Genomic DNA, 26,193 nt, shown 5'->3' on the forward strand with positions numbered 1-26,193 from the left:
TTTTCTCTTTGAAGATGGAGAAAGTTTTGGACAAGGTCGAGATAGAAGCTCACTCTTAGATGACACCACTGTCACGTTGTCTCTGTGCCAGCTCAGAAATGTAAGGATGAAAGCTTAATAAATATGGCTCATTTAAAGATAACACACAATACTTTGCATTTGTGATACATGAGAGATCATCTGTAGTGTATGTCTGGAGTAGAACTGTCAGAAACTATCTGTGTAAACTGTAAGTTCAGCCTGTACGTACACTGTAAGTACACTGCCAGATACTCACAACAAGGTCATCTTTTCATCTTCATTGACTAAGTCTTCCTATTTCTCCATTTAGTAAACATAGTACATTTTAAGTGATTTTAAACATTTTAAATGTTTAAATAAAAACAAAAAATTAAAATTTAAATAGTTGATGAGATTCTGATGTTTTAAAATGTATAATACTAATTACAGTTGCCTGGTTACAGTGCAGTTGTGAGTTTCAGCTGTGTGTTTAGCTGCTCTGTACATTACACGAGCATATACAAGCTCATCAGTTGTCATTTAAAAACTTTAGAAAGGATTCTCCAGAAACTGCGGCTTCCCCAATTATATTTCATGCAAATATCTTTGAAGAATATATGAAAGAGCATATCTTTTTACTAATCTTTTAATAAATGAATATATTTTAAAATACCTTTTTCTAATCATCATTATATAATTTAAAATATTTTATGCATTAACTTTTGTATTAATGTTAGTAATTTGGTGTTATGTGTGAGGAAATGTTAGAAACACTGCTTATGGGGGGAAAAGAGAAGTCTTTGCTCGTACATAACCCTTGTCAGAAGTATGGTATGTTTGAATGTTCATGAGACAAACTAATCTTTAGATCCTATTTTTCACTTCTTTGTGCTGTTGTGAGTTTATAATTTTTACGTAATTATTCTTTTTAAGTAGATATTACTCTTACTACCCAACGTAGTGATTTATAAGCACTTTGTTTTTAAATTGGCAGAGATTAAAAGATGTTGGTGGAGAAGCGTTTTACCCATTGCTGGAGGATGAGTGAGTAGATGCCCCTCCTGATGCTTTTCCTGACTCTGTTAGATAACAAGAAATGTGTAGATTGTAAATAGAACAGTTATAAAGTTGGGCTTTAATTTTGCTTTGTTGGCCCTTGGTCTTGCGAAGGTTCTATGACCCAGTATAGGGGAATGCCAGGGCCAGGAAGCGGGAGTGGGTGGGTTGGGGAGCAGAGGGAGGGGGGAGAGGGGAGAGGGGAGAGGGGGTTTTCAGAGAGGAAACTAGGAAAGGGGATAACATTTGAAATGTAAATAAAGAAGATATCTAATAAAAAAAAAATCAGAAGCAAAAAAAGTATTGTCTTTGTCCCTGGTTTTCCTTTGGTTGTTCCTTTACAGCCAGTCAAATTTGCCACATTCAAACAGCAATAATGAGTTGTCTGCAGCTGCTACCCTGCCTTTAATCATCAGAGAGAGGGATACAGAATATCAGCTAAACAGGATTATTCTCTTTGACAGGCTGTTGAAGGTAGGAACATATTGTGATATATCTAACATATCAAGTGTTAATGATGATCCAGATGAGCCTTCCTTTAATGCTATTCTTATAGCTCAAAATTATGAGTATAGTAATTTATATAATCTTCTGCAATTAACTTCTCTAACTTTTAAAATTAATAGAAGTTCCAAAACAACAATATATGAAAGATCACCTCAGGCAAAGAATTAACACAATTTTTAAAGAAGGCATAAAAGTCGATAGGAAAAGGTACCAGTGTTGATAGAAATATGAATATAAACTAGTCAACAACTATATTAACCTCATCTTTACTAGGAATTACACAGTTTCAGTGGGATATTCTTGCACATCACTGACATGAGCAGCACAGACTTGTGAAAACTGCGCTTCTCCTTTCAGAGTTTGCAAAGCAGTTTTAAGATAAACATCAAGTAACTAAGACATAAATATCCTGTGTGCTGATAATTGTGTTCTAGAAATCCCTTCAAATGGCAGATTTATAGAAGGCTAAATGTGCTAGACATACGAGAAGTTGCATACCTTATGCTCAGCACATACCTTCTATACCAGAATTTTACAAGGGTTTTGTCTTCTTTGATCATAGAACACAAGAACCCTGGTTTTCAATCACTTATAAACCACCCTGATTAAGAACAGGTAGAGCAAGCCCTTGTTTTTAACTTTATTGCACAGCTTTTGGAGATGTTGAGGTGGATTCATCTGTTTATTTATATAGATAAAACCAGTCCCAGTGGTTAATAATCTTAAAAATGGATTAAAGCTCTCCTCAATTCTATCACCAATACATATTACAGTGTCCAGATTAGAATATGAACCTGGTAATTTGAGACGTTTTCTTTTTCTTGCCTTGATACTTTTTTCCTTTTAATTATTATTTTTAAATTTTATTTATCATGATTATTACAATGATGGTGGTGGTGGTGGTGGTGGTGGTGTGTATGTGTGCACACACAATGTATGTGTGGGCACCTGTGCCAGAGTGTACCTGTGGAAACCAGTGGGCGACTTTGTGGACCGTGGATTCAAGCTCAGATCAATTATCAAGCTAGTGCAGCGAGTACCTTTACCTGCTGAGCAGTTTCTCTGACTCCCTTCCAGTCATGTATATGTCAGTTATATTCATGAGGTATATGATCTATATGGCAGTACATATTTATGAGGTACCACTGGTATATTTAATCCATGTTTTGCAAAATACAATTTTCAAGTCAAAATAAGCTTATCTACTTCTTCAAATATTTACCATTTATTTGTGACAAAATAGTTATCAATTTTTGTGACATCCTCATGAGATACAATGCGCTATTATTACTTTATGGGTAGCTGCTCTTTTGTGCACTAGCACGCTACTATTTATTTCATTGACCTACCTCTCATATTAAGTAACTTTTTCCATCCTTCTCTCACGGCTGTGCTCTCCAGCTCCTGCTGAGTACAAAGTACTTTGCTAACTTGCAACTTGGAACTTGTAGGAGACCACTTTTCTAATTGTTTTTCTTCTTCTAATTCACATATGAGTGACCGTATGTATTTGCCTTCTCTGTGCTTGGCTTATTTGATTTTAACATAGTATCTTCATGTCTTATTCATGTTCTCACATATTATAGGAATTCGTGTTTGGGAACAAAATGATATTCCACTTACAATATACACTGCATTTCCTTTATCTACCCATCATTGGTGGACATAAGCTAATTCTATTCGTTGCATATTAGGAATCGTGGTAGTTTAGTAAACATGTCACTGCAGATGTCCTCTGGACATCATGACTCCATTTCCTCTGCATTCATAACCAGAGCTGGAAATTGTAGATCATAATAAGTGTTACAGGTTTAGTATAAAATATCCTTCACAGGCTTCTGTCTGTGAACACTTGGTCACTCTGTTTTAGGATGTTAGACGGTGCAGTATAGCTGGGTACCATGAGTCCTTCCAATAGACTTTGATGTTTATAGCACATCTCTGATTCTGGCTTAAATCTCTTTGCTTCCATATTGGTACCACATAACTGTGATGGATGGTACTGCCCAGCCATGAGTCAGGGATGAGAAAAATAACTAATACAATCAGACAGGTCTATTTGTAATTTTTGAGGAAATTCCATGCTGTTTCCCACAAGAGCAGTATGAATTGATGTTGCCCCCAGTGTACCTCAGTACCTTAGTAGAGGTCATGGTAGCCTTAAGGAGGCAAGAAGCTTCTAGTGCTTTCTGCTTTGCATTTCCCCAGGGGTTGGTAATGCTGGTAGTGTTTTCACTGGCCAGTGCCTATTTGCAGATATTCTTTTGAGAAATGTCTATGTAGACCTACTGGGAGTTATTTAATTTTTTTTAACTGTCAAGGTTTTGGTTTCTTTACTGTGCTCTGAATATCAATTCCTTATCAGTTGTAAAGCTTGCCAATATTTTCTACAATTCTGTAGACAATTTCTTACTCTACTGATTGTTTAATTAGCTTTTAACTTTTAACTTGATATATCCATTTTTTCCTTCTGTTTCATACCTTTAAAATAATTCCTTAAAAAAATCAGGCCAACATCCTTACATATCTTCTTCTGTCTTTTTTTATTTGTTTTTTATTTTTTATTGGTTATTTTATTTATTTACATTTCAAATGTGTCCTACTTCCCAGTCTCCCCTCAGCAGGCCCCCCCATCCTATTCCCCCTCCTCTTTGCCTCTATGAGGGTGCTCCTCCATTCATTCACCCACTCCTGCCTCACCGCTCTACCATCCCCCTATCCTGGGGCATCAAGACTGCACAGGACCAAGGACCTCTCCTCCCATTGATGTCCTACAAGGCCATCCTTTGCTACATATGTATGGAGCCATGAGTCCCTCCCTGTATACTCTTTGGTGTGTAGGGTTTTTTTTTCCCCCTGGGAGCTGTGGGTGGTCTGGTGAATTGATATTGTTCTTCCTATGGGGTTGCAAACTCCTTCAGTCCTTCCCCTAACTCCTCCATTGGGGACCCTGTGTTCAGTCCGATGGTTGGTTGTAAGCATCTGTGTCTGCATTTGTCAGGCTCTGGCAGAGCCTCTCTGGGAATAGCTATACCAGGCTCCTGCCAGCAAGCACTTCTTGGCATCAGCAGTAGTGTCTGGGTTTGGTGTCTGCAGATGGGATGGATCCCCAGGTGGGGTGGTCTTTGGATGGTCTTCCCTTCAGTCTCTGTTCCACTTTTGTCCTTGCATTTCCTTTAGACAGAAACAATTCTTGGTTAACATTTTGAGATGAGTGGATGGCCCCATCCCTCAATTGGGGGCCATGCCTAGCTACTGGAGGTGGACTCTTCAGGTTCTAGCTCCCCTTTGATGGGGATTTAGGCTAATGTCATTCCTGTTGGGTCCTGGGAACCTCTTGCTTCCCTGGTGTCTGGAACTTTCTAGTGGCTATCCCCAGTTCCCCACCCCCCCCACCCCCCCACACACACTGCTACATATTTCTTCTAGCCGTTTTACATTTCATGGCTTTACATTTAAGTGAGTGCCTACTTTGAGTTGATTTTGTAATCATTGAGAGAAGAGTCTGTTTTCAGGGGTTTTGTTTACTTGTTTTTTTACAGGTTATTTTTTGTTTGTTTGCTTGCTTGTTTTCTTGTGGATACCTAATTTTTCTAACCCATGTGCTGAACAATGGTTTGTGGGTGCCTGAGTTTATGCCCAGTGATTACTCTGCTCTATTGTTGTGTGTCAGTTTTCAGTCTGGCACCAGGGTTGTTTTCTTTTATTACCTTTGTAGTATAGTTTAATATAGTATACTATATATAAAACCAGAGAATACAATGTACTGTGTTCAAAATGGGTTTGCTTTTGTTTTTATTCCTATTTAGGATTGTTTGATCTTATACTTTGAAGAATATCATGTATGTTTTGAAAGAGATTACATTGAATCTGTAGATTGCTTTGGATAGTATGTTCATTCTAACAATATTTAATGATCATTCCAGAAATCTGAGACATTTTCCCCATTTTTATGCATCTTCTTCATATCCTTCCTGGGTTTTGAATTTTATGGTTTAGTTTTTGTTTGTGACAGTCTTACTATATAGCCTAGGCTGACTTCAAACTCATCATCCTCCTGCATCATCATTCTGAGTGCTGGGATTGTAGACACATGACACCATTCTCAGCCATTCAGTTTTTAAAATCATTTTGTAGAATCAATTTAGAGATTTTTTCATATTTTTATTAAATTTATTTTATAAATTTAGGTACTATTTTATAAATGAGTGTATAAAATAAAGTTTCTAAACTCTATTGTAGAGTTCCTTTCTTGATTTCTTTTACAGATATTTCATTATTGATATAATGAAACTGACTTTTGTCTGTTGATTTCATATACTACAACTTCACTAAGTTTGTTCAGTAGTTTGAATACATTTTTGGAGGAATCTTTAGGGGTTTGTATACATAGGTCATGTTACTTCTTTGTCCTCCCTGATGGCAGACTAGGAGTTCTGTAACATTCTGGATAAAAAGAGAGAGAGTGAACATCTCTCTCTTACTCCACATCTTAGAACGAATGTGTTCAGCTTTTCTCCGTTTGGAATACTGTTAGCTGTGGGCTTGTTCATGTACTGTGATACATTCTTTTCCATCCTGTTTGTAAATATTCTTTTCCTGGACAAGGTGATGGATCTTGTTAAATTTTTTATATTTATTGATAAGATAATATATTATTGTTCTTCATGGTGTTAATATTGTGTATTCCATTTTTGCTTTGTGTATGGCAAGCCATCATATGAATCCCACTGGATTATACTGAGTTTTTCATGGGCTATGGGACTCAGTTTATAGTATTATGTTAAAAATTTGTGCTTTGTAGTCACTAGGGATGCAGGCCTATAGTTTTCTTGTCTGGGTTTGATATAGGGTAATGCTGTGCTCTAAAATGAGTTTAAACAAATTCTTCCTATTTTTTAAAATAATTTGAGAATTGATAATTAGTTCTCTCTAAACATTTTGTGATATTGAAATGTCTAGTCCTAGAGTTTACACTGAAATGGGAATCTTTTTACTCTGGATTCAGTTCTGATAACCTACTTTCAACTTGCTCATCATTCAGTCTTGAAAGGGTATGTGCTGCCCAGTTTGGATTTTGTCCATCCCTTCCAGCTTATCAAAATTACTGATTATAGTTGTTCCTAATCTCTGACAATCCTTTATATTTCTGTGGTATCAGTCATATGTGTTTCTTTTTCTCTCTGATTATATTTTAGTCTTTTCTCTATTTTAACGAATTTATTTTTATTTATTGGAGAAAGAGGAGGAGTGAGAGGTGGAGAGAGGGAGGGAGAGGGAGAGAGAGCACCTGAATGAATGTATGTATGTGCACAATGTGTGTACAGTGTCCACAGAGGTTAGGAGAGAGTATTGGATACCCTGGAACTGGAGTTATAAACAGTTGTGACTCACCATGCAAGTGCTGGGGACCAGACTCTGGTCCTTAGAGAAAGCAGAAAAAGCTCTTTACCACCGAGCCATCTCCAGACTCCTCTTTTCTCTTTCTTACTTTAAAGTATAGCTGAGGGCTTATTAATTTTGTTTATTTTTAAAGCCATTGTATTTACTTTTTTACTGTTTTGTGGACTTTATTTCATTTATTCTTGCTTTAATGTGTATAATTGACATTCTTCTAACTTTGAGATTGGCATGCTCTCTTTTTTAGTTCCTCTAGATTGTCATTGTAAAATGATTTTGCTTGTTTGATGTAGTTACTGATTTGTGTGAATTTTCCTCAAAGAGCTAATTTTACTGTATCCCATAGGTTTTTGGTATGTTGTTTCCATTATTACTTGTGTCAAAAAATATTTTAATTTCCTTCACAATTGGATCCATTGATCGTACAGAAGTATACCGTTGACCTCCTATGTATCTGTGCCATTTTCAAATGTTTTTTGGTGATTGATTTCTAGTTTTATTGTATTCTTTTTGGTAAATATGCATGATATGATTTTAATTTTGACTATTTTTATCTTATCATAGGCTTACCCATACAAAAAAAATCAAATCTGGAAAGAAGCAAGAGTTGATATCCCTCCACTTATGAGAGGATTAACCTGGGCTGCTCTTCTGGGAGTTGAGGTAAGAAAGGAAAAAGCGTGGAAATGGGTAAGTAGTGTATAGAAAGAGTATGAAATGTACAGTACCACCGGGTGTAGGGATTCATAGTTATCTTCCAATGTGTGGGAGGCTGTTGCAGTAGATTATGAGTTTAAGGTCAGGAGTACATGGAAGAATCGCATCTCAAAAACACTATAATGCTTCACATATAACTTTACTTCTACGAATAGAAAATTATATATTAAAATATTTAACAATTTTAAGTAGAAAAGTATTTGAAAATAATAGAATATAAAATATAATTATTTTAATATTTTATTTTAATATTGTACTTATTAGTGCCCATGGGAAATATCATTATTTTAAACTAGTTATCTAGTGAATACATATCAGTTATAAGTACCATCCTGCTTATGAAGTATGCTCCTTTTAAAATATAACTTTAATTTATAAGTGGTTCCAAATTGATTAATATTTTAATTCAGTTGTGGCTTGTCAAAATTATGAATGTAATTTAGTGGCTTTTCACATAGCTGTTCCACTTGGCCAACCTGCCAAGAGAAGTAGCCGCTTTGTCTTCTATTCCTGATCTGCAGCAGTGAAGGAAAGCACGCTGCCTCGAGTTATTCACAGTGTGTTCTCAGAAGAGGCTGGTGACAAGTCATGATCATAGTCCTTGACATATTGTTTCATTTCCTACCAATTTCCTTTTCATTCTGTCTGCTTGTGCTCTCACATAGATAAATGCACCATTTTAGTTCCCTCAACCATTTTTAATCTTTTTAAAGTTTTTTATTTATTTTATACAATGTATTTTTCGTATTGTTTCTCCTACTCCATCCATCTCCTCCCAGATCCTCTCTACCTCCCTACCCACCCAATTTCCCCCCGCCCTCCTCCCTCCCTCTCTCTCTCTCTCTCAAATTAAAACAGACTAACAAAATCATGGAGTGCATTTGTCTTAGCCAACTGTTGCTGAGTGTGGGGCCCATCCTATAGTGTGGCCTTAGTTATTTTTAACCTTTATAGACCTCTGTTGGCACAATTTTTTTTTTCTATTCTTGATTCTCTTAATGAGATTCTACAAATTTCTGTAAATGTGTTTGGTTACTTTACAAGATTGCCTGTTGCTTTTTACCACATGGTCATAATTAGTGCAATAGAACTGTACTATACTCCAGTCTAGAAAGACTCACATTGTCAGGTTTTCCAAACCGGTTATTAATAGATATCCCAAAAAATATATGCAGTAAATAATTTTCCTGAATTCTTGGCTTTCTCTACCACTCTAGTAAGTCATAAAAATAAGAACTTTACACAAGTGATTCTATAGAACATGATTGAAGTTTAAAATAGTGTATTAGTGTACTCAGATATTCTTTGTGTGGCCCTGCAAGTAAGAACTGTCAATGAGCCTAATGTTCTCTGCTCACAGCATATTCACCCGATGCTCCTGGTCCTATCATTCTTCTCAACAGCTTTATTTGCCTCACCTGCTTTAGCAGAAAATCTTCTGATAAGATAATCCTCTCTCTAAAATAATATCTTTTTCGTGAAAATGTTGATTTATGAGTTAGTAATGCAGAGAAAATGGCATTTTGGTGTATTTTATAGCTAAGTGACCGCTAAGGTCATTTTCCACTTGGTACGTATAATTCAAAGCAGTTCTTTGGTTGTTGTTCTTGTTTCTTTTTGACGTAAGGTCTCACTGTGTTGTCACAGCGTCTACCTGCTTCTTTCTCTTGAGTGTTGGGATTACAGGTGTGTATCAACACACCAGGGAAAGATCCACCTCACCTCAGTGGACCTTCATCAGACATGGATGATCAAAGATGTAGAGAATTTCTAAACTTTAGTTTAAATATAACTACTCATATTTAGGTAGGTCTTCAAAATTAGATTTTTTGTAAGAAACAGGTTTTTCCTTTAAAGCATCACTAATTCAAAATTTTCAAATATGAAAGCTCTGAGTATTGACATCTTGCTGAAAAAAAAAGGATTTTGCATTTTTAGATTAGAGACATTGTACCAGTAAATTTTATGCAAGTATTCCAAATCTAAAAAAAAAAAGCTATAAAATTAAAATACTTATGATCCCAGCATATTAATGTGTACTTCCACTTTTATCAAGGATGTAAGGAATGTATGTGTTATTTTATTTTTTGCAGGGAGCTATTCATGCCAAGTATGACGCCATTGACAAAGACACTCCGATTCCTACAGATAGACAAGTAAGGTGTTCTCAGACAATTCTCCCAATTCTTTAAATGCTAGAAGGTTTGACGATACCTCTTCCCTTCATTATGAATATTCTTCCACTGCCCGAAGTCCGTGTAGTTAGAAAAAGAGTTTCTCTTGTACTTGGAAACTAATCTGTGATGCTTGCAGAGATGAGTTTAAACACCCATGCACTTTATCAATGGATTCTAAAGGTGAAATATTCTCAAGCAGTCTCTTCTTCCACGTGCTGAAGAAGCGAGGGCTGGAAGTGTGTGGGATCATCTCTTACAGTTGCTCCTTCCTGCTCTGCTGCTTACAGATTGAGGTGGACATCCCTCGCTGTCATCAGTATGATGAGCTGTTGTCATCACCAGAAGGCCATGCAAAGTTCCGGCGTGTACTGAAAGCCTGGGTGGTTTCTCATCCTGATCTTGTGTACTGGCAAGGTAACATTTCAGTTATTAGAATTTTTCTTCAGGTCTTTCCTCTTTCATCTTGAAGAGGTGAAAAAGCTTCTAAAATTCTAGTGCATTTTGAAGATGTTAACTTTAAATAAATTATCAAACAAACTTGGTCCAAATGCATTGAAGATATCATTTTATGTGATATTTAAAAGTCCACAGATTTCAGTGCCATGGACAGGAAAACAGAGTCTAATCTGTGCAAACAGTTTTAATCATATCACAGTAGTGAATAACTCATGACAGATGAGATGTTGGGCTACTGAGAATGTTACCACTGGAGTATTCCTAATAGATAATGGTAGTTATTAGGAATCGAATATCACCTTAAATTGCTCATTTCATTTTTTTCCTTTTTCTCTCTACTATCATTAATGTCTCTAATTTCCTGGATTTCTTCATTTGCCATTATTATCTTTATGATCATTAATTCATAAATAAGAAACCTATTCAACCCAACCCTATTTCTGAGTGCTTTGTTCTGAGCAGTGGTGTTGGTTTTGAGTGTTGTACTGCTCGCCGACCATTCATGAAGGTATGGTTATTTTGCCCAGCACACCGCAGAGTACATTTCCTCCTAACCCATTACAGGTCCATTCTGTGTGTTCTTTCAGTGTGGTAACAGATTAAAAGCACTATTATCAATAGATAAATGTGGCTTACATCACAAAGATGCATCTCCTACATGAGAAAACATACCTGAAGAGGCCAATAATTACCAAATTCACACATGGTTTGGGTCAGACTTGGGACTGAATCCATCATATCTATGTCACTATTGCTGTGCTGCTCTTCGCCTTGTGTGCGACGCTGATCTGTCAGACCCTCCTGTTTATTCTGCATAGTAACTACTGACAGGACGCACATCTGTGCTGGTGTGCACACAATGCTGATGTATTTGGAGAGATACAGGAATGGAGGGAGGTAACTGCTTACAGAATGCACATCTGTGCTGGTGTGCACACAATGCTGATGTATTTGGAGAGATGAAGGAATGGAGGGAGGTAACTGCTTACAGAATGCACATCTGTGCTGGTGTGCACACAACGCTGATGTATTGGAGAGTAGGAATGGAGGGAGGTAACTGCTTACAGAATGCACATCTGTGCTGGTGTGCACACATACAGAATGCACATCTGTGCTGGTGTGCACACAATGCTGATGTATTGGAGAGTAGGAATGGAGGGAGGGCTCTGCAGCTCTTCTGCAATGCACTCATTTCTCTCTTTCCTCTCAACTCCCCCGCATCAGGTCTTGACTCACTCTGTGCTCCATTCCTGTACCTAAATTTCAACAATGAAGGTAAGCTTTCTATCACTGAGAAATCACTATGCATATTATTCTTAAATATCAGGCTCAAAACCAGAAGTTTTATCTTAAAATTCTTATATTTTACCTTGCATATGTCATAAAACATTGTGAAATTGTGTTAATTTCTTTTAGAGGGTGAAAGTAATTAGTTGAGTATTAGAGGGTATTCCTTGTCACGAGACCACGCCTGACAGTGTGGTGAGAGTTGTTCTCATTCTGCTCAGTCACCTCACCCACTCTGATGGACATTTTTATGATCCAGGAGAAGATTCTGACTTTCTTAAAATTACTGTTAAATATATTTTCTAAATAGTTTACAAACCAATCAATATTGCTTAGGTTTTTCCCTTATTATATATCCAACACATATTATAACAAACATACTTGCTTAATGGAAACTTCTTCATGCCTTTTGTGGTCTTAGGCAACACTCTGTGGATCAGGGAGTTGATCCTGGGTCTGTTTTGTTCTCATGGCCCGTTTGCCAGGGCTGCCAGCCTTTCTTTGTCCGGCTGTTTGTTAATGGCAGGATTTTTGGTTTCTATCACTCTGTTTTAGAACCTCACATAGTAGATTTTTAAACTACTATGTTAGATTTGATACACTCAAATTTAGAAAGAGAGAAAAGACGAAAATATCAGGGGTTGGGGATTTAGTTCAGTGAAGAGGAGAACACTTGCTAAAACTCCCTGGGTTTGCTCCTCAACCCTGAAAAAAAAAGACAAGTTAATTTAGAATTCTGAATTACATCACTTGTGTAGTATGATATCCTATATTACCTTAATACATAGACATCTTATCTCTGAATTTTCATTTTACATATACTGTCATATAGAATTGAGTAGAAATGCAATAATCTTGAAATTTTTATATTTCTTTCTTTGAATGACTTTATAGTGCTCTCTTCTGATAAGCTCACTCACTAGTCTGATCTGGTTTTTTCTGGACTTACTCAGGTATATGCAATTATTAGTTACAGAGTCAGGAGTAATAAAAGACTGTATCTGAAAGTACAGGTTATAACTAGTACTCCAAAGCCCAGGAATCGTGCTTGTATCAGCAGTAATTAAGGTTGAAAGTAATGAGGTTCCTGCACCTTGTTAATAATGAGTGCTTAGAAATTTAAAAAAATAAAGTCCAGGCAATTAAGATTTTATTATTGTAGGATAATGATTGCCACAGCAATTTGAAATTGAAATTACTAGAGTGTTTATCTTTCAGTGTCTCCTTTTTAAATATCAGAAGTTTTTCTACCTATCATTTTGTGTTTCCAGCATTTAGATCATAATTGTGTTTAATAGTAGACTCACAGAGTGTGTGCTGGGTGGGTAAGAGCTCTCACTACTCTGTTAACTGATTGTGGCTTTGCTTTGTTCTTTCTTAGCCTTGGCATATGCGTGCATGTCTGCTTTTATTCCCAAATACCTGTATAACTTCTTCTTGAAGGACAACTCACATGTAATACAAGGTAAGAAAATGCTTTTTCCTGCCTTCATATAGGAACACATTTCTATCAGAAGACACCAATCTTCAGGATAATGGTTTTGACCCAGTAACATATGTTGATGGTTCACCACTGAAACCCAGGAAGAAGTGTCAGGATTTTTTTCCTTATAATTTTTCAAGGAATTGTGGTCCTTTTCTGATGACTATTTAATATCTGCTCACAATTCAGTTGCAGAGATGTTACTTTGAGAACTAGAGTTTGTCTCTACCAGTTAAAAGGAATACAAGCATTTTGGAAGAGTCTATTAATTAGAGGTTAGTGATACTGAAAATAGTTTTTATAGCTTACAATATATGCATATGCTGGCCAATGAAATTTGGCAACAGCATAATTGTTTTGTAAGATTGAGGTATATTCACATGGAAAGATAAGGCTAAATGGAAAAAATACAGGGCTCAGATTTTTTTTTTTTCCAGTATAGAAAATGTTTTGTCTTAACTAGCAAGACTACTAGATGAGCGTGCTTGCTTACTTAGAAGGAATGGTTTCCATGTCACCCTCAGTCCAGGCTGAGTGGTAGAGTGCTTGCCTAGCATGTGTGAGGGCTGCTTCAGCCCCAGTTCCACCACGTTTGAGAAATCATTTTTCTCTTCTCTTGAGCCCCCTCTTCCCATTCATTAGAAGGATTTATGCTTGTTCTTCGGCTTTAAGTAAGGAGGTCAAGCCTTTGTTGCAACTTTCTTAGTGGGAAATAACTTTATCTCTTTGCATCTTTGGAGTGCATCTTTGGAGTCAGCATACCTTGTATCTGTTTTGTTTGACTGGCTGGGGTTTTGGCTCTGTAGGCCTCTGACCTAAAACTTGTGTGTAGCTTAAGCAGGCTTAGTTCCTCCTGCTCTGGCATGCTGGAGCTGGAGGCAAGCATGACCCCAGCAGCATCTCTGCCTGTTGGTGCAACCATCAGTTTCAGGATAAACTACAAACCTGTGGGAGATAACAGTTAGCAAATGAGGGTCATTTCTGAACAGAAAGCAGAAACTCATTTGCTTTGAATCTGTCATCTGCATCCTTCACCTCTGCTTTTTCCTGCTGAGGGAGTCAGTGCTGAAATGCTTATCAGAGAGGAGACCAGCACCCATGCTTGTGTGGAGATTTTAAAAGTTCATTCATCAATGTATTTTATGCATGCTTTAAAAACAAATACAGATAATTTATAAAGAGCCATAAAATTATGGTATTATCAGGTGAAATTCTTACATCAATTTCATTGGGATTGTAATTAAAATGTATGTAATAAATAAAAGAGGACAATAAAATTTAATATACAGAAATTAGAAATCATAGTTCATTATCATTATATACCTTATTTCAAGAAATAAAAATACATGTTTTTCTTATTAAAATATAGGAAGTTATACTTGGTTTTATGGAATTGTATTGAAACTACACTTGACGTTTTAGGGTGATTTTATAAATATCTTCATAAAAAAAACTGAATAGGGTTCACCTTTAGAAAATACTGCCTTTGAGACTGTTCTAAGAACCTTGATTCATTTCTTAACAATTTTTATAATTAATAATTATAGTGCTTTAGCATTTTAATATCCCTTTAAACTGGGTTGTTAGGGACTGGAGACAAGGCTCAGTAATGAAGAGCACTGTTCCTTCAGAGCGCTGGGATGTAGCGCCCAGCATCTGTGCGGCAGCTCAGGACTGTCTGACTCCAGCTCCAGAGGAACAAACGCCCTCTGATTGCTTTAGACCCCAGTCATGAGCACAGAATGCAGACATTCATCCAGACAAAACACCCATGCATGTAAGATAGATATACTTAAAGACTCAATAGTGTTAACGTGTGTGGAATCTTTTATTTTAATCTAACACCTTTCTTTGTAACTACCATTAATTTCCTTTGGTTTTATCTCAAATCAAAGAATATTTGCAATTGAATTTTTGTTAGTTTTATGAATTTTATATTCTATTCGGGGAGAATATGTAATATATAGTTTTCATGTACCTTCTCTCAGGCCCTCCTTGAAATACAGAGCTCACACTGAGATTCATTTAAAAGCTTGTTTTCCACAGCCCAAACTTTGCCATTCTTTAAGTTATATTTACATATGTGAAGTTACATTGAATACAATAATAATAAAGAGTGTATTAGTATATATCTATTTATGTGAGTATGTGCATGCTGGCATAAATCTAGCCATTCACATTTGGCAGAACACAAGGAAAATATGGGTTGGGTTTCTTTGGTAAATCCTTAATTAGTTGGGTAAGTCCACATACTAAGTTTAGCAGGCTTATGTAGGAATGATTTTTAAGAAACCCTATTGTAGCTGTGGAGAATTGCCCGAGGCATGAATTTCTGCTTTAAATTGAAACATGCTTTTTAGACGTTGAAAGTTAATAACTATAGCTTATCAATATACAATTGATCACTGTGGTGGCTCATGGTGCATACTGCTGGCTTCTGGGTAAGTTGAAATTATAGATATAGCATATGCGATGGTGGGAAAGCAGTGAAAGAAAAGATAAAGATCAAGTTACCTGGGGATTTCAGCTTGATTTGAAACTCTTGAATTCATTGAAGTTACATGATTTTGTTCTAAAGTGAGGGAGCGCAGATTGAATGAAGTAAATCAAGAAAGGTGTTAATTGAACATCTCCTTCGTTATCTAGAATGAGTAAACAGTGCTCACGTTAGGGCATTGGTGGGACTTGTTGATGTCATTGAATCGAGTACAGCTCTGACATTTCCTTTGCTTGTCTTGAATCTGCTTATTAAAAGTACACACAGTATTTATAAGCAAGTAACTGTAAAATACAAGGAATAATTAGGAATAGCATTAGTTGAGAAAAAGTAATAGGTTACTTTTACTTATTAATATCTCTTGAAATAACACAGATACTTACATAAACTGATAAAGCAAGGGAACATTATTTTTCACCAAATAAGTCATTTAAAAATCAGTTATTTTGTCAGAGAAAATTTAGATTATCAAAGGAAAGTTTTTAATTTCTATTGTTATGATTTCAATTTAAAAAAAGAAACAGCTCATTTGTCTTGCTGTGCTTTGTTTAGCTTTGCCTTGTCTGTCGCCCAGGCTGTGGTGGATGTTACAGTCCTCCTCCAGCTCCTCACAAAGGGCTGCGTTACAGCCTTTGAACTTTTTTTTTTTTTTTTTTTTTTTGGTTTTTCGAGACAGGGTTTCTNTGTGTAGCCCTGGCTGTCCTGGAACTCACTTTGTAGACCAGGCTGGCCTTGAACTCAGAAATTCGCATGCCTCTGCCTCCCAAGTACTGGGATCAAAGGTGTGCACCACCGAGCCCAGCCACAGCCTTTTAATTTTGGTGTTGGGTTCTGTTTTAACAAAGTTATTGATTTAGAACACAAGCTACCACACAGTCTTATTTAGGTATGTAATCAATAAATTGGCACAAATTAAAGCAGTGGGGAAAGTGAGACTATATTCTTCATACTGAACCCTACAACTTGTAATAGAAGTAGGATAATCAAAAAGGTGTGTGTGTGTGTGTGTGTGTGTGTGTGTGTGTGTGTGTGTGTATTTGGGAGGGTCCCTGCAAGCTCTGCAGCCAACAGTGAGACAATCTGTGGAGACAAGAATGAAATTCAGTTCAGCTCAATGTAGATAGCCATCACCAGCTTAAACAAGCAAGTCTAACAGCACAATTTTGAAAAAAAGTTTTCTGCTGACAATTAACTTTGTCCCTTGGGTTCCACAAAGCTTAAGACATGTTTACACTGAAACTTTTACAAAGCAGATATGTGTTTCTCCATAAAAATGGGTTCTGTTGACTGAGAAACAGTGTTGAAAATAAGGACTAGGGTGCTTGACTGAAGTAAGCAAGGTGCTGATGAGTCAGGATGGGCCAGCCTGAGATAACAGAAGTTACTTAGTCTGTTGTAAAGTACAGGTGACACTTCTCACAAGAAGTGGACCAAGAAGCCATGCTCAAGATTTAGGGTACAAGTCTTGGATAAACAACATAACATTCTGGGAATTCCAGTGAAGCCTGGCCCTACAGATAGCAAAGGATCATCAGGCTATAAACTCCCTTTCTCAGTGTTCAGGAAAGGAGACAGGTAAACATGTCCTTGCTTTGAAGAGATAAGCCTGAGTGTTTAACTTTTCTGGCTTCTCCAGTGCTTTTCTGTGTGCACAAGGACTTTTACCCTCTACTGTGTGTGTGTGTGTGTTTGTGTGTGTGTGTGTGTGTGTGTGTGTGTGTGTGTGTGTGTGTATGTGCAGGTACTTGATGCATATGCATGAGGATACTGCAAGGTGAAGTTAGGTGTCTTCTAAATCACTCTCCACTTTATCTCTTGCAACAGGGTCTCTCAGTGAAGCAGTTCCCTAACAACCTCCTGGAATCTGTCTGGCTCTTATTTCAGATTACAGATGCCCAGCTTCTGTGTGGGGGACTAGGGATCTGAATTCAGCTCCTCACATTTACAGCAGCAGGCATTTACACACCAGGCCAGCTTTCGGTCCCAACAGAAGATTATTTTCAATTGCCTACCATTTACTTACTTTCTATTAATTTTTGTTAACCAATTAAGTTCATATTTCTACATATGCCAAACAGAATTATACATATGAAAAAATTTACAACTAGAAAAGATGCTGAAACTTGTATATAGAAAGCAGTTTGAGGCACAGTTACTCTCCTGTGCCTGCTTAGCTTTTACTGTTCCTAACTTATAGGTCTGTTCCACCTTCTAAACATTCTATTAATGAGAAACATATTTACTATTACTAGAGCAAATGTATTTGTATATGTTCGTTGGAAAATATCAGTTATCCTGTGCTTAATTTCTGACTCGAAATAACAGATAGCTCTGAAAGTAAATTGTGATATTGTTTACTGGTGTATTTGTTTAAATACTTAGCACTGTGATTCAAGTACTAACAGAATGGAAAATTATGTCAACATACATAATCATAACCTGTGGAGCAGGTTAGATTCTCACCCAGCGTAAGCTGTGGTTCCCATACTTAAGGCTTTGAGAGGTTGGAGGCAGTGGTTGTCTTGAGCACTGTTGTCCTTTCAGAGTACCTGACTGTGTTCTCCCAGATGATCGCCTTCCACGACCCAGAGCTGAGCAATCACCTCAACGAGATCGGCTTCATTCCCGATGTGAGTATACCTGGGCGTTGGCTTCATCCCCTACGTGGGTGTGCCTGCTGCGATGCAGAGTGTGAGTTAGACGCGGTAAGGTTGAGCAGAAATGACAGAATAAAAAATGGTATTTTTAAATAATTGGTCATAAGATGTCTGCACAAGTTGCAATTAAAGCTTTGTGTTTGTGTGGTTACCTTCAGTGTCCTCACATAAAAGAAGGTTTCGTGTTCCTTCACTTGTTCACTATTAACTAGTTGTTGTTTAAAACACATTGAAAAGTGGATTTAAAAAATATTTGTATTCTTCAAACTTTGGTGCAGTGTGTTTTGATCATATTTACCCCTCTCCCCTCTCCTACCAGATTCAAGTCTCCCTCCCTAACCGTCCAACTTCGTGTGAGCAGTCTTGGCCACTTCCTCTCTTGTCTCTAAATTCATCGAGTCCAGTTTGTGCTGTCTAAATCCTTTGTGTGGGGGGCATGGTCAGCTTACTAGAAAAAAAAAGTGTTTTATTAAATTGTTCTCTAAAGGGTTTTCACCTTGACCTGATTTTTTTTTTTTTTTTGTTTTGATAGAATGGTGCCCTTTGAAGTAGCATACAGTTCAGGGCAAACTCCTGACATCCCTAACACCCCCTCTGATGCTGATTAGTCATGCTTCTCCATGCATTTCTGGAGACTTATCCTACATCTGGTTTCACGCCATTTAGGTAATGGTCTCTCTGATAATCTGAGGGTAAAAGTGACCTCATCGTAACCCGTAGGAAAGTCCCACCTACAACTTTTCCTTGCCATAGGAAGAGAGCAGAAATGAAGCTTTTTTACTAAACAATTAGCTGGGTATTCTAGAAACAATTGGAAGAGCTACAGGCAAAATAGTGACTTCTGAGAGAAGATAAATGAGTCTTCCCCACTGCCGAGCCCCTGGTTGGTCATCCAGTATGTTGTTGGTCAACCCTAAAAGCATAACAACAATGAATGGATTCAGCAGTTTGGTGTTTATATATTAATTCATAAGTATATATGTAGCAATTGAAAGAAGAGGCCATGAATTTGAGAGGGGCCGGGTAGGAGTAGGAGAAGTTGGAGGGAAGGAAAAACTATTGTAAATACAGATATGTAATTTAATTTTTTGGATAAATAAATTGGCTCTTTTAGAGAACAAATATACTCTTGTAGCCTTTGACAGTGAATAGCTGTGGACAGAGTGGATGTGGGGCTTTCTGACACTCTTGGGCTCATATTTCTTAGTGCACTTCATCAGCATGTGTGCAAGTCTTCTCTTACTGTCCCCTTCAATTGTTACTTCCATGTTCTTCCTGTAAAATTACCTTTGAGAAGGCTGTGACTGTGCCTCTTATAATACTGTGAGCTAGGATTCATTCAAACAAAGAGTGGGTCCAGTGATAATCAGATCCCAGACTGAGTCCCCACTCAAGAACTAATCCTATCAAAGCAGCCTTCATAATCCCCCATCTTTGAAATGCGGGCTCCTGTTGCAGGGGAGATTGTGATTTCTGGCTCCCTTCCATTTGCTGTGGGTCACAGAACTCTGGGCACCAAGCAGTGCTGAAGCTTAAGTAGCTTGGGATATTGTGCACTGATGTGATGCCTAGATTATCTAAGTCACGGCAGTTATGTGATTTACATATAAATGGAGTAAGAAATGCGTATTTGAAGAGGTTGGGGGCAGAGTGATTTTTATCATTCTTTCTTGATGCATTTCTGCTTCTGGAAATGTACTAGGAACTTAAAAATGAAAATAACAAATTGTGCTTCCTCATTCTTAAGAGAGCAGGTTTTTTTCTAAAATGTTCAGAATAACATTCAGCTTGCCTCCTATGAACAGTAGTCAGGTGGCCATTAAGAGAAATGATACTGGCTCTCTCAGTAGTTGGTATCCTTTTGACCCTACTGTCTGAGCTGAAGATAACACTAACAAATTCAGGGGTACAGTGGCTAGCCCCGTCACATAACTGCAGGTGGTGAAACATGCTTACACTATCCTCTCCCTCTTAAAAGCTTTTCCTGTCATCTTCGGCTGGGTTTATATATGCAGACAGATAGTACAGAGGGACTGCTTAGACATTTTTGTTTTGTAGTTTCTTCTTTGTTTTTTTTGTTTTGTTTCTGGCCTTTAAGAAGTTTTAGATTTTAGCCCTAAGACAATGGCGTTTTGATTTCATATCAAAATATGTTGCAGAACAAAACCTAGGAAAATACTGTATTTAGATTGTCACAAAGTAAGATTCCTGTTGTGGTCCATCTGCAGTCCTGAAGGGTGTGTGTTTGTCTGTGTAGAGCCTGACTTTACTTTCCCATAACCTTTGAATACAGAGACCGTCCTAGCATTAATTCATAGGAAAGCTTGGTTTTTGTCTTGTAGAAAGTGCAGACCTTATAAACCAAAGGTTTATTCTAACCAGAAAGGACAAAACAAATAGTTTAGTAACTTGTTGAAAAGAATCATTTATAATTTGAGTATTCAACAATAGCTATTCAGTAAATTCTCAGTGAATCCCCATATCTATAATGTTTCTGATCTAATATAGCCTCATCCTGCTGGTGGGCAAGTAAAAGAAAAGAATATAGTTTTTCACAACTATCCATAACTCAGGGTCACTGTATGTTCTTAGAGTTAATGAGAACCCGGGAGTTTTGTGTTTGTATTTCATTGATCAGTAGCTTTTGTGGCATGTATAGTCTGATAACAACTATCTATACATGGTGGCACAAGTTCCAGGGGTCTCAGAAAGCATGATTTGGAGTTCAAGGCCAGCCTGGGCACTATAGAGAGGCAATGTCACACGAGTGCATGCGCACGCGCGCGCGCACACACACACACACACACACACACATACAGAAAAATTTAATAAAGTTAGCTAAAATCATATATTTGAAAAAAAAAACCTGTTTCCCTCAAAACAGGAGAGTGCATCTGTTTTATATTTTTTGTCTCTAAATTAAAATGGTGGGATTCTTGTATCCACTTCTGTGTTCAGTTTGTTGCCGCTCATTGTTTCAGTTACAAGTGTTTTAAGCTTACTTGGAATGTGCAATCTGAAACCATATCAGTGAATTTTTGATCCTGTATTCCATTGCAGTCCATTAGTCTGCTTTGCATTTCTAATGTCTTTTTCACCCATGCATGATATTGTAATGTTATATGTCAGTAATTTGCAAAATATTTATTAAGTGAGAATGAAACATTTTATTATACAAAATCCAAAAGAAATCACATTTGTTAATGTCATCACTGTTTAAACACTGTAACAAGTTTAAACAGGGAGGTAGCTCAGAGTGTGCAACCGAGAAGACCCAAGTTTATCAAACACTCACTCAACTGTTAGCTGGGCATGGTGACCCCTCTGCGATTGCAGTGTGGAGGGGGGCAGAGACAGGACATCCTATAGTAATCTAACGAGCAAGCTCTGGCCTCAAGTGGGAAGCCTGCCTCAGGATATAAGGTAGAGACCAACTGAGGAAAAGACCAGTGCCAAGCAGGAGCCTTCACATGCATATCTATCACAGACTTGACCCCTACAGTCATGCGTGTGCCAGAAAGCAGTCCTGTAGTGTTCTTTTGAGTTTTATTTCATTTTTAGTTATATTTCTCTGTGGAAGGGTACGTACGTGTGTGTGTGCAGGTTCTTATGGAGGCCAGAGTTGTTGGATTCCCTGGAACTGGAGTTACAGGTAGCTTTGAGCTGCTGAAGGTGGTGCTGGAAATCAAATTCAGCCCCGCTGGATGGGCAACAAGCTCTTAAGTGTTAGCCTATCTCTCTAGCCCCTTTTGTAATATTATAATTTTCATCTCAGCTCAAGATGTTTCTTGAAGTAACAAGCTTATTTTGCTCATTTTTTTAAAAAAATATCGATCAAATATCCAAGCTTTAAAGCATTATTTGCCTGTCATTCTTTCAAGTAAAAATAGTGTCTCTTGAAGAAAGCGCCTTGTAGTCTCATAGCTCCCCTCACAGTGTAGATCAGAGCATGGTTTCCTGCCTCCTAAGTCGTCTCACAAATTGTTAGGAAAGAACTGTAAAGGACCCATAATTCTACCCCTTAAAAACATAACTGTTCACCTTGAGCCATTGTCATGATTTCTGCAGTGTTACCCACTCATGCCTTTGCACTATTAACATAAACATCATCCAGTGAAGACAGTGACTAGAGCCTAAGGGTACCATGCTCACACTTTTGAGAATTTATATATCATACATGTGAGACAGACTTACAGACTGGGAGAGTCATTATGAATTATCCTGGCATTCTCTTTTTTGTCTCCTCCACACTTCCTGCTTCCACCGTGTGTCAGGGCACAAGGAAGTTCCTATCCAGGTGCATCTGGTTCTCAGCCTTGCTGCTTGCAAGGCAACCTCAGAATAACAAATCTGTTGTTCCTGTGTTGTCTGTTACTCTTGTGTTTTTAAATACAATTGCAAATAGCTTATTGGTAATGATAAAATAATTCCTATGGGACTAAAATAAACACAACATAATTCTACTGAGATCATTAATATTTTAAGAAAATACAGATTTATATTTATATTTGTATTTCTCTGATGTCAAAGAAGAAACAGCTATCGTTTTCAGATAATCAACAATGTAGTAAAGTCCTTAGGACCCAACCTGCTGCTGTTTCTCCAGCATTCTACAGTGCAGAGAGCTCTAGTGAGCGCTTGCCAGTTCTTGCTTGCTGTTGCTAGGGGGCAGCATTTACTAAGCTGACAGCTACAGACAAGTACATTGTCAGGTCAGGCTAACATTTGCGATTGGACGAATACTCAGAAAATGTATAACTTTTTATTGGTTTTAGCATCTAACTTGGAACTGAAAAGTAACAGAAACTATGTGTATTTTTATATTTATAGTCTAATATTTAAACACTTAGAACTATTAAAAAATAAAATCTTTCTATTGTTCAAAATTATTTCAGTATTAGTTCATATTCTTAAAACTGTAAAACAGCTTGAGAAATTATGTAAGGCAATATATATAAAGTAATCTGGGCCTCACAGAACAAGTCTTGTCATACAGCTACTTGGGAGGTTGAGGCAAAAGATTCAAAAGTTCAGGACTTTCCTTTGTTACAGAGGGCTTTGGGCCTAGACAACTTAGTAAGAGCCTGGCTGAAACTAAAAGGTAAAGGAAGGCTGAGGATGCTCTTGAAAGACACAGGCCTTGGGGTCAATCCCTAAGTCCAAGCTTCCCCTTCCCTCTCTCAGGAAGGAAGGAAGGAAGGAAGGAAGGAATTTAAGATGGGAAAAGGATATAGAAAGAATAGAGGAATTCTGTCTCACGTATCATGATTTCTGCAGTGTCTCTGGTCTCAGTTGTGTCGCTAAGAAGCATCTCGTGCGAGGAATGCTGGTAACAGTGCCTCCAAGTCTCTGCCTTATCACTGCACATGCTTCCCGCTACTCACGGAAACTCTTTAAAGCACCTGTCATCAACGCGTGCGTCTGTAGAGCTCGCGGTGGAGACACTTCCTGTGCTTCCTGCTGCTTAGTGTGAGAATGTTCTTCCGGACGACGGAGTAGTCGGCATGAAGTCCTTTCCTCATCCTTTCTTGCTTCTTTGAAGACTTCTAGGAGGGCATGATCTCAGGAGCATTTGCCTCTGTAATCTGATAGCTCCATTGTGTGCTTCCTTCATTGTTCAAACAGATATTTGGTTGCCTCTATCCCCTGAATACATTAAAGGAGAGGGGGGTAAAGACAAAAACGTTTTCCCTCATATTTTTGTGGAAGTATATGATAAAAAGTGATGGGGCTGGAGAGGTGGTTTGGCAGTTGAGAACTCCTGCAGAGGACTCAAGTTCTCTTCCCAGTTCTCACATGGTGACTCAAAGCCTGTCAACTCCAGTACCAGGGAATCTGATCCCTCCGGCCTCCCTCCTGTGGTGCATATCATTCATCCTTCTTAATAAAAATATAAAAAGTTAAAAGGCAAGTAAATAAAAAAATCTTTTACAATGCCCATTTGCTAATAAAAGCCATAGTAAATAAATAAATAAGCAGATGTCGTGAAAAAAGATATAAAAATAGACGATGTGATATATTCAGTATATATTGGTAAATTCTAGAGAAATAAAAAAACTGAATTTGGACATATGTGTTAAGTGTTTGAATGAAGGAAGTGTTTGAATGAAATGAATTTTTAAATGAGATTGCCAGGAAAAGCTCTCAGGAAAGGTGGTTTGAAATCAGTTCCTTACAAAAATGAAATAACAAGCAAGCAACAGCAAGCTCCAGCCTGGGTGGGAGGGATACACTAGAGATGTTAAGGGAATAGCCACTTTGGGTGGAGCATGGTGAGGCCACATAGCAGGAACTGGAGGGGAGAGCATTTTGAGTCTTATACATATATTATCACCACTGGCTTTATTTCATCATCACAAAGAAACAAGATGCTTGTAACATAACAAGATCACTCTGACTTCTCGTAGGCTGAAATTCAAGAACAGATAAGGATAGAGTGCCGTAAATTAGTCCTAGCTATGGAGTAAGTGGGTGTGTGATGGGGTGGCTTCAATCTGGATTTAGCAGTAGAGGCAGGAGAAGTTTTCACTGTTCACAGATTAGTACTTTGAAGGTAGATGAGCAAGACTGCTGGTGACAGATACATGGTGTTTAAGAAGAGGGCACTCAGGAACAACTGCAAACCAGCAAGTGGAAGGATAAGGGGTTCTTAACCCGATGTAGAGATGTATGCTTGGAGTTACAGAGTATGGAGGAAGTCTCGGGGTCAATTAACGGTAGTTGATTGATAAAAAGACTATAGACAGGCAGAAAGACAAACAGACAGAAATGTTTCTTATATGTGTTAAAATATAAATTGGCATTTTAAAATGTGAGCTTGGACTTTATGTTGTCTAGAGCCAAGTAAGACAAAAGAGTGTTCTCATAAAGTGCGACTGGTCAGCAATGTCTGGCGTTACTGAGTGGTATGAAAAATGAGCAGAGGGAATTTGCAGCATAGAAACAATCAGTGGGCATTGGAACTATGACCTACCTGGTCACTGCCTGTCCTGAGTGCCTGCGAGCGGTCTTGGCATGTATTAAGCCACAAGAATGTTACCGCCATAGTAAAAGAGGCTGTAAGTTTCTGCATCTTTGCCATGAATGCCCTAGCCAGTATTTGAGGTTTTACCACATAGCTACCAAGCATGTAAGTCTCTGTAACACATCTGGTTTATCCACATTGAGAACAAAACATTGTATGTTGAGTGAATGAATGAAAATGCTCAGAATGAATTATACAACACATAGTCGCATTAATAAAATTTGACAAAATATTCTTAATGACAACTGACCTACACCAAAATGGTCACAAGTAATGTAATTGGTGTTATATCTTTAAAATAAAGGTCAGATAATGTGATAAAATTGACCTCATATTTTTAGATTTAAGTTAAGGTATAGAACTTATACTTAGTTATATATTTTTTAATTTGTACAATGCACACTGGTTACATTGAAGCTAAATATCCCAAGCTTCCTTTTGTGCATTTGCAACATCCCTAGAGACGATTATCTGCTTGTCTGCTTAGGGAGGGTGATGTGGAAGTCAATGTTGATTGTTTTACTATAGTATTTATATTTTAATGAAGTATATATCTTTACTTTCAGTTCTTGATTAGCCTTTGGATAGAACACATACTCTCTTGTATACAATACAAAGACAGTATGCTTCTCACCTCATAAATCTGTAATTGATAGGTGTTGAAAGGATGCGTGTCTAAGTTGGCAATGTAAGTCTTTGTTTAACTGTAGCCTGGAGTCACTCACAAAGTAGTCTTAACTTGAAGACTTGTTGTTAACAGTCCCAGTCCAAGAACAGGGGTGAATGAAATGAAATATTGTAGATCAAGCAAATGGGCAAAAAAGAAAAGGGAGATTTCTTCTATTACTACTACTACTACTACTACTACTACTACTACTTCTTCTTCTTCTTCTACTTCTTCTTCTTCTTCTTCTTCTTCTTTTTTTTTTTTT

At 37.5% G+C, this 26,193-nt stretch overlaps 1 protein-coding gene across 3 annotated transcripts in view; it reads left to right on the top strand.

Annotated features, from left to right (window-relative positions):
* Nucleotides 1-26,193, top strand: part of Tbck (TBC1 domain containing kinase) — a 149,438-nt gene that overhangs the window by 43,618 nt on the left and 79,627 nt on the right. For all 3 annotated transcript variants that reach the window (XM_029474919.1, XM_021157536.2, XM_029474920.1), the window contains exons 12-20: nucleotides 1-100; nucleotides 995-1,044; nucleotides 1,401-1,530; nucleotides 7,528-7,626; nucleotides 9,774-9,836; nucleotides 10,145-10,271; nucleotides 11,538-11,588; nucleotides 12,982-13,065; nucleotides 18,125-18,210. In XM_029474919.1, the coding sequence (XP_029330779.1) occupies nucleotides 1-100; nucleotides 995-1,044; nucleotides 1,401-1,530; nucleotides 7,528-7,626; nucleotides 9,774-9,836; nucleotides 10,145-10,271; nucleotides 11,538-11,588; nucleotides 12,982-13,065; nucleotides 18,125-18,210 (790 nt within the window). The remainder of the gene's footprint in view (nucleotides 101-994; nucleotides 1,045-1,400; nucleotides 1,531-7,527; nucleotides 7,627-9,773; nucleotides 9,837-10,144; nucleotides 10,272-11,537; nucleotides 11,589-12,981; nucleotides 13,066-18,124; nucleotides 18,211-26,193) is intronic.

This window comes from Mus caroli, chromosome 3, assembly GCF_900094665.2.
Source record: "Mus caroli chromosome 3, CAROLI_EIJ_v1.1, whole genome shotgun sequence".
Lineage (NCBI taxonomy): Eukaryota > Metazoa > Chordata > Mammalia > Rodentia > Muridae > Mus > Mus caroli.